This window comes from Cydia amplana, chromosome 26 (genome assembly GCF_948474715.1).
Source record: "Cydia amplana chromosome 26, ilCydAmpl1.1, whole genome shotgun sequence".
Taxonomy (NCBI): Eukaryota; Metazoa; Arthropoda; class Insecta; order Lepidoptera; family Tortricidae; genus Cydia; species Cydia amplana.
This window is the reverse complement of record NC_086094.1, coordinates 7747173-7756478: the sequence shown is the minus strand read 5'-3', so window position 1 is coordinate 7756478 and position 9306 is coordinate 7747173. Positions and strand designations below refer to the sequence as shown.

Below are 9306 nucleotides of genomic sequence, written 5' to 3'. Positions count from 1 at the left end.
ATCAATTTAAGTTTAAAAGCAAAATTTCATCAAAATTAATTTAGTATGCTAATTGGACAATGTAGTTGGACGTGTTTAAAAAATGATCTCAAACATGGCTTTAATGGCTTTTGGCGCCTTTTCTAATGTCACGTATTGTCAAATAGACAAATATGGCATAAACTTTTTTTATTATTGTAGAATTTAATAGATTGATACTTTGTTTATATTGTAAAAGTTATTTAGTGTTTTCTATATTACTTTTCTATCTTATTTCCTACTCTTGGTTGAAACATGGCGAGAACAAAAGCATCTGCCGGTGCCAAAGGTAAACACTGCTTATTGTCCCTTTCCCTTGTAGTTTCGACAAATTTTCTTAATAATTATCTTGTGATGCCTACAATGTAATCTGTATTGTTTTAGTGGCGTCCGGAAAAAGTAGTAAAGCAAGATGTAGCGTAGCAATACCCGCTAGCTCGTCAGGGACTTCAGGTGAATCCAAATTTGTTTATTTACAAATATTGAAGTTTTAGGTTACCCGTTACTGATATAGTATTATTGTGCAGGCAGCAGTGAGCGGGCGGCACGCAGCGGCGGCGGCGGTGGTGGCAACTCGGTGTGTCCACGGGAGACCCCCAAGTGGCAGAAACCCATCACTAATTTCTTCATATGCAAAGAACCTGCTCGGGGCACTGATAATGAGGATGAAGGTGTTGAAGGTATGCATATTAGTAAAACTATTTAAATAAATCTTTTTGTGATAAATACCCTACTGCAGGGGTTGGTAAACTGCAGCTTGGGTTTTCATGCGGTATTAACCCATCAATAGAGTGTTTCTTGAGGAAGCTTTAGGTGTATGATTTGTTTTTTTTTTTATCAGAGTAAGACTTTTATGTTTAAAATTAAATCATTAAAATGGACCAAACTATATAAAACTATACTAACATTAAAATAATTAAAATTTAACAAAATAAAAATACCCATCTATGAAAGGTCCCCGAAGTCTGTGCCCTGCGGAAGGGTCCCCATGAGACTGGCTATATTGCCCCGCTGGATGGCTATGCCTATTCTTTGACCTAGGAATGAGCCAGCCCTAGGGTCACCCGTCCTAATTTGTTATAGTTTACGTGTGGGAAGCCAGGGTTGGTCGCTAGTTCTTGTATATTTAAAAGCATGAATTATTTCTGCCTTTTAAGCATCAAGCTCTAAACCGGAGGCTCAGAAACCAACTGTAGAGTCAGATGAGGAACAGAAGGTTGAGGAGAAACCGAAAAACAAAGAATTGGATGAAACTATTGAGTTGGAGCCCTTAACAGGTAAATAAAGCATAGGATTCATTACTCTCACAGAAAGATTTGTGCTTATCATACATATTAGGTGTATGCCCTTTTTTATGGGGATGCTATCTTTTTTTAGGGTTCCATTCCACACCCAAAGGGTAAATTAATAGTCCTTATTTTGGTCTGTCAGCCCATATTCTGTTAGTTTACATTGCGGTTAAAATATATATTTGTTGAGTACATAAGTTTTTTTTAATTACATTAATGATAGCAAGACAGCTGAAATTTTCCCAGACTTCACTTTTTCTTTATACTTATGAAAAAAAGTAAATGGTACACTTAAGTGAAAATGCCCATATAAATAATTCAATAATGGCGTATTTGCTCCATTGTTCCAGGGGAAGACAGCCACAGAATAGAGGAATATTACCCCAAAGGGCCAAAGGGTAAGGGTACGGGCAAGAAAACTAAGGGGACTATGGGCAAAGAGAACATCGACAGAAACGTTGAGAGACGAAACTCAGCGAAACGGGAACTGGAAGAAATCTCTTTTGGGGAGGAGTCGGAACATGCTAGTAAAAGGATTAAAGTTAATTGATAGGATAGTTATGTTTAAAAAATCTGACTGGTGCAGTACAAAATATAATACAATATTAAATAAAATCATTATTTCAAGCTTTCGCTCATATCACACTTTTATTATAATTATTATAAAATTCAGATGAAATTTGACACAATAAAATATATATATTATTGAAATAATAAAATATATATTATATTACCTATTGACCATTTTTAATATAAAGTACCTAATAATCATAATAGTACCTACTAAAATTTTGACCACCATTCCGCCATCCGAAAATGTCACGCATACGCCAACGTCATTCTTGACATTTTTTAAGGATCGACTGTACATCCATACTAATATTATAAATGCGGAAGTGTGTCTTTCTGTCTGTCTGTTACCTCTTCACGCTTAAACTGCTGAACGAACTTAGTTTAAATTTGGCATAGAGATAGTTTGAGTCCCGGGAAGGACATAGGATAGTTTTATGTCGGAAGCCACCCCTAAAGAGGGTGGAAATGAGAAAATTAATGAAACGCCTGTTAATTTGTTACTCCAAATTATTGCCATTAGTTTTATACAGGCGCTATAATTACTCTAACGGACTAATTCCACGCAGACGAAGTCGCGGGCAAAAGCTAGTGTTTATATAAGAGCCTAGACTAAGTTTAATTTAAACTCCATTACTTACATGGGTTATAGCATTTTTTTTTACTTTAGTACTAAAATAAAATTAGATTTAGTTACCGTTATTTTAAGTGTTTGATTATTATAAGAAACTATTATTAAATTGCTTCACATATGGACTGAAATGTACGAAATAAGATTTATGAACTTCCAGTATATGTAGTTTTATTTGTAACCAAGATAAAGGTTAAACCACACTAGAACATAGTGCAGCATTTCTTCAGCTCTAGGCATGCAACGCAAGTGATGTGACAGCTTACATACAGTACCATACATTACAAGTATTACAACCAGCGTTGTGTACGTTGGAATCGCGTTTTATACTGTACAAAGGGCTGCATGAAGGGCAGTCGATGGCAGTACTATGCACAAGAAAACGTACGAGAATGGTAGATGGCAGCACTTTGGCACTACATGTTTATGTTTCCGATTCAGGCCACAAGATGGCAGACCCTCCAACGCGCATGGTCCCTGTGCAGTAGGGTTAGAAGATTTTTCAAATAAAACCACACTTAAGATTACATATTTTATTGTACTACTAATTCAATCGTAAAATGTTGTAGAAAAATGGTAAAAACTGCAAAACCTTACAAAATGTCGGGTAAAACGTTAACACTATTTATATTTTAATGCATTACTTATTTTATTAGGCCCCTGTCTCAGCAGCAACAACGTGGAATCTGATATTCCAATGAAATATCGAAATCAAGTAATTTCTTTATAGAAATTATTTTGGATATGTTGTTGACTGTACTGTTTTTGCAACAGGTACAGACAATGAGAAACAGTTCTAAGGAACAACTAGAATATTATGGCACTTGCTCGGTAAGGTGTTATAATATTAACTGAATTTAAATGTGAAATATACTATTGGGAGTTTAATTAAACTTGTTTATTATTAGGTACAGTCAGCAGCAGAAGTTGCTAAGCGGGCGAGGTGTTCAAAATGATCTTGACGCGACGTTATTGTTAAGATAATAAGCGCGTGTCAAGGTCATTTTGAACATCTCGCCCGCTTAGCAACTTCTGCTGCTGACTGTACTATTTTCAATCGTGGCTGTATGCTTAATCGATTTTGCCTCGCGTCAAAAATGCGTTTGAAAGATGCTTCGCAAGTGGGAAAGACAATTAACTGAATTAACATTGAAAGTTCATACAAAATGTACAGTCAGCAGAACTGTCGTCTTAGTGCGTATCTTGCGTGTGCCGCTGTGGGAAATCCTCGTTTCAATAAGAGGCTAGAGTTAGAAAAAGCTAAGTTGGCAGCGATTTTGATAGCCCCGACTTACGTGTTATTTTAACACATTAATTGCCACCCAGCCACACAAGACATCCGCGCCAGTCCACAAGAATTTCGTCATATAAAGCTGTAGTGCCACGATCCCGACTATCGGGTCGTCCGGCCTGGGAACGAAATCATAAAATTCCCGATAATCCAGTTTTCGGCACTGAATGTGTTAAAAGTCAAACGTCTGTAATTATGACGTTAAAATAACACTTGCGCAGTCTGTGGTATCAAAATCTCTGCCAACTTAGCCTGGTCTAACTCTAAACATAAGTTAGTCAAACGCCGCAGTGGGCTCCCGAATTTGACTTTTCAAAAGTAATATCATCTAGTTCTTTGATCACCGCCGCTGAGACAGTTGCCTTAATGTGATTATATTTAGTGACATGTAGGTATATTGCTGTCAAAACACTAAGGACCACGCACAAGACACGAGTTTCTCACTTTGAATATAAAATTATAACTCGGGAAATATATCAGAGCAAGATTCCATTTTTATCGCCTGTCACTATGCCCGTCACTTTCGCACTTATAAACTTGTTAGAACGTGACAGGCGTGGTGACAAGCGATAAAAATGCGACCGTGCTACCACCGCAGCTCAGCATGTAAAATATACATATGATTAGATATCACCATTATCAGTATTATCACCCCGAAAACATCGAGTTATTATTACTATAGAGACGACATACCAAACAATGAAATTGTCGCAATCACCTGTACCACGCGACCAAAACGTCGTAAGCGCCGTAAAATTCATGGCGCTTACGCGTTTAGGTCGCGAGACTGACGCTTCCATGGTTTGTTGTCAAAACAACAACAACTCATGGCGCAAAATGCTGGTTCTCTGTGCCGGTTCTATACGTTAGTAATAATAGTTCAATGCCCGAAGAGCGATTATTCTTAGGCGATTTTAGCCATAACTTTAATTTCTCGCACGAAGCTTTCTAAGATAATAGTGTACAATAATGTGATACGATTTCACACCCACAAATCTTACGAGAAACTCGCGCCATGTGCATTAGCCTTTAAGTATACATGCGAGTTTTGATCCGATGTATTTGTTGATATTTATTGTTCACAGACTTATGTGAACAATAAATATCTCAAACCTAAAAAAAAGTGTTGTTCTTGTCGCTTACCATCAGGTTTTCGTATACTCGTTTGCCTCCTACTATACCATAAAAAAAACCGGCCAAGTGCGAGTCGGACTCGCGCACGGAGGGTTCCGCACCATCAACAAAAAATAGAGCAAAACAAGCAAAAAAACTGTCACCCATCCAAGTACTGACCCCGCCCGACGTTGCTTAACTTCGGTCAAAAATCACGTTTGTTGTATGGGAGCCCCACTTAAATCTTTATTTTATTCTGTTTTTAGTATTTGTTGTTATAGCGGCAACAGAAATACATCATCTGTGAAAATTTCAACTGTCTAGCTATCACGGTTCGTGAGATACAGCCTGGTGACAGACGGACGGACGGCGGAGTCTTAGTAATAGGGTCCCGTTTTTACCCTTTGGGTACGGAACCCTAAAAAAATACAAACAGGCGGCAATAGGTACACTTAATAATGGATAATAAACACTTGTGAAGTTGGTTTAAATCGAAAAATAACCATGTGCTTATTGACCAAAGGAAAAGTAAAGCTCGAGCCATAGAGAAATATAGTAAGACAAGATTGCTCACTCCATACATCAGTTCAGACTATTAATTTCAGTGTCTACATCTAGCATCGAGTAGCGGAACTATCAGTACTGCTACTTGACAATAGATGTAGCAGTAGTGATAGTTCCGCTACTCGATGCTAGATGCTAATAGTCTTTTTGGTACTAAAACTGATGTATGGAGTGAGCACTCTATGTATTTTTTTCTCTATGCTCGAGCTTAGGAAGCATTTCAGTACCCTTACCACGAGTCACTGACAGTATCAATGTCATGTAAGCAGGTCCATAAATCAGCCCACAGAGCCATTAGTTCAAAACTCGCATGCACTTGTTTTTTGGGATAAAGTACAGAGTATAGTTGTTTATATCTAACAGTGATAATAATTTATTTTTAAAGTACTTTAAATAATCACAATATTTATGATGACGTCCGATAGATATATTTGTGTTGTATGTGGCAAGAATACATATTTAATACTGTTTTCATAATAAATTGTGAGTGAATAAATCTAAGTGTAAGGCGTGAGTGGACGCTCGTTCGGCGACGCGTGCAGCGTGGCTGTGGGCTCACTTGTGATGTGCGCAGCGTGCACTAAGGCCGCTCCTATACGTGCGCATTTGTTTAACATGCACGCCGCACGCCCCGCCCCGCTGCACGCTCAACAAGAGCGGCCACTCAGGCCTTACACTATGGAAACAAGTAAAAAAACGGCAAAAAAGTATCATTTCGGTTCTATATTCGGACGTCTTTTGAATAAAAATAACACACTATTGATTAATGTACAAATTTAACCTTTTTGTAAATTATATCATAAGATTTTTGAATTATATAAGGTTTTTGGGACATTTTGATATGAATTTCTAATTGAATATTAAATTTAAATAAAATAAAAATAGACATTCAATTATTTAGTCTCCTGGTAAGTACTGATTTTAACCACATATGTTTTTCTTTAAAAAAAGGTTAAAAATGTACTTTAAAATATATAAAATAATAAGCGGTTACATAAAGTACACGATCAAAATAAACTATATAAAGTATTGCTAAGTATTTCTTAATAATACATACTTATATCTAAGTTCTGATAGTGAATTTTGAGAGCTGCTCTTAAAACTAAACAATAAATGATTATATCACTACTTATATATGTAGCATTATTATTAGAGTATTGTCAATTAAAATCTCAAGAAAAAAAATGTGTTATAAGCTTTATAGATAGGTATAGTCTGTCTCTTTCCATCTACATTATTGTAGATTTTAGAGTCAGAAAATATCGTGCCCCTAGTTTGTCAGCTGAAATAGATGGCGCTGTACTGCGCCATCTTTTGTGGATTGTGTGTATCTGGATTGTCGCAAGTCAACTTGAAAACCAGAGTTACGGAGTCGTACTGCGCCATCTACACCAGCTGTCAATGTAAGTCGTTAATGCGATGGATAGCGTGTGTTCGCCGGTTAATAGACGTATGATCTTTTGATTTCCGTTCTTAATAGAACGGAAATTACAAGGTAATTTAATAATTAACCGTTTTCTTGCTGGTTGAGAAGAAAAATAAATACTTTTGGTCACACTCACAGACCTCTTAGCTAGTAAAACGATAGGAGTTAGATGACCGCGTAAAATTAAGTTTTAAATTTACCTCCGACGATTCGAGGACGGCGTGGTCCCCGTGGTCTCGGAGAACACTGGCTAAAGTTGACATCAACATCTTTTAGGCCCGCGAATAACGTTAGAGGTAAATTTAAGACTTCATTTTACGCGATTGAGTCCCGTCGCCGTGAATAAAATGTTAATAGTCACATTGCTTAAGTAACTTAACCATAAAATATAAATAAATTGTCATAACAATTAAACGAACAGCTCTTTCTTACGACCTTAATATAAAACTTTATAATACTTTTCGTTACATTCGTTAATTCATAGTTATAGTTATAATATTAAGTATGCTATAAACTTTACACCGTTAAAACAAACTACACGTTAGAGCATTAAAAACAGGTCACTGCTGTTTGAAAATTTCAATGTACATATACTGTCCCATTTTCAGTTTTAATAAAACGTTTTTGCTTTTCATCCGTTGCCATGGTTACAGTCTCCTGGGTCCCTCTTAAAACCTTACGCAGAGTTTGGGTAATATTCCCTATTGAAAAATCAAAAAATTTGTGTCCCAAATTGGCCTCAATTGGCTCAAAATTTGTTGTTTTCATTATAACAGTGTAAAGTATAATTTACCTACGGAATACAAAATTCTACTTGACCTAAAATTTGGCTGCCTTATTGTACGATTAGGCGTCACACAATCATTGATAGCTTCCTTGTATCAGTTACAGCAAAACGCAAATCATACTTAAACTAAAGAATGAGAAATATGTAACCAGATGCATATGTAAACGTAGGCAAAAAAAGAGAAACACAAAAGTACTGTGCTTTGGGCGCGTCTCGATAGCTTAGTTGGGAAAGCTGACTTTTATCCCGAAGTCGCGGGTTCGAGTCACGCCTGATGCAGTATTTATTTTCCTCTGGTATCGTTAGTAGACGCCTCTGCTTAATACAAAATTAATCGGATTGAAAACTTTAATTTTAATACAATTTAACCTTTTAACCTAATGTTAAAGTCCTGAATTTTTTGTATTTTTATTTTTTATTGATTCGAACACAGATAGCCGATGCCTATTACATAAAAGTATAGTATGAATAGTAAATAAGTCATATTATTGTCAAATAATACTGTTAAAACAAGTATCATTTTCGATATTTTCAGATTGAGCTTGCAATCTACTATCTAGAATAATCTAGATTATTTAATATAGCAAATCGGTTTATATTATATTCGCATTGGCTATCTGTGGTCTTAGATACTTATATAAAAGTCATACGGTATGTGATTACATATTTCTCATCGAAATAAGATTAAATAATTTGAATAGAAATTATAAAAAAATATCTTTCCAATACATAAAAAAATCACACTTTTGGAATATAAATATGAGCTTAATGTTGAACAAATGCTTATAATTTTCTACCTCGTGATGCCGATGCGTGGTGGTAATCAGCTTTTCCATCTAGAATAGAGACGAACCGAAATTAGATTAGGTAGGAATTTTTGAAGACCAAAAAAACTAAAAAAAATATAGAGGAGCTCAGCAACTGACCGGCAGACTGTTAATCAGTGGGCCCCTTTAGTTGCCTTAATGTTCCTGATTAAGAACCTCATGCTGTAAAAGTGCGTTTGAAGGGCAATCTTGTTTGTTCCTGTATGTATTTAAGAGTAAAAACAATTGTTGGAATTGTCCTTCATAAAGGCCTCTGGGAGGTAGGAGGACATAGGTACAGGTACTCACACTAGACGCTGTCGGCGGGGGACTGGAACTCTGCGAGCGCGTGCACGGGGCTGGGCTGCTTCTTCTGTGAGCCGCGGCGCACCTTGGCGCGCACCTCCTCGGGCTTCTCTGGCCGTACCAGAGGCTTCTTTTCGGGCGCCTTCATGCGCCACACCACTATCGGGGACTGGAAGGTTGACTCATTAGAATAGGGTTGTGTTACTAAATAACCGGTCTTTTCAGTCGGAGGTGTAAAGTAGCCGTCATTAGAACTTGCGAACTATGTAAACAAACCGCCATATTGAAATTGTCTCTGAATGATGAATTTACTAGTGATGGGCAAGACTCTTACTTACTACTTTACTAATGTCAAACCATATCGAATAATAAAATACCAAAATTAAAAAACAAGTAGTTACTTATTTTTAACTTGTTTAATCACGATCAGAAGACAAATTGGTACTTAAGAATGATGTATTTTACAACCGCGGCGGTAGGTACAGAGCGTGAGTTGGGTAGTGTG

General features: G+C 36.7%; 2 protein-coding genes across 2 annotated transcripts in view; one reads left to right on the top strand and one right to left on the bottom strand.

The window, feature by feature from the left end:
* Positions 1 to 208: 208 nt before the first annotated feature.
* On the top strand, positions 209 to 1903 carry LOC134660201 (PCNA-associated factor-like). The gene is made up of 5 exons (XM_063515928.1): positions 209 to 307; positions 403 to 471; positions 546 to 698; positions 1176 to 1295; positions 1658 to 1903. Exons 1-5 carry the CDS (start codon positions 274 to 276, stop codon positions 1855 to 1857), a joined length of 576 nt encoding a protein of 191 aa, XP_063371998.1. The 5' UTR covers positions 209 to 273; the 3' UTR covers positions 1858 to 1903.
* A 6423-nt stretch (positions 1904 to 8326) lies between these two features.
* LOC134660291 (catenin alpha) overlaps positions 8327 to 9306 on the bottom strand; it is a 120467-nt gene continuing 119487 nt past the window's right edge. The window contains exons 23-24 of the mRNA XM_063516043.1: positions 8805 to 8970; positions 8327 to 8525 (exon numbers count right to left, since the gene is read on the bottom strand). Coding sequence (XP_063372113.1) covers positions 8806 to 8970 — 165 coding nt within the window. The 3' untranslated portion in view covers positions 8327 to 8525; position 8805. The remainder of the gene's footprint in view (positions 8526 to 8804; positions 8971 to 9306) is intronic.

Bases quoted from the DNA above. Each gene is read 5' to 3' on its own strand.
- LOC134660201 (XM_063515928.1), top strand. From the start codon at position 274: ATGGCGAGAACAAAAGCATCTGCCGGTGCCAAAG. The intron at 472-545 runs GTGAATCCAAAT...ATTATTGTGCAG, and splicing joins TAGCTCGTCAGGGACTTCAG to GCAGCAGTGAGCGGGCGGCA. The intron at 1,296-1,657 runs GTAAATAAAGCA...CCATTGTTCCAG, and splicing joins TGAGTTGGAGCCCTTAACAG to GGGAAGACAGCCACAGAATA.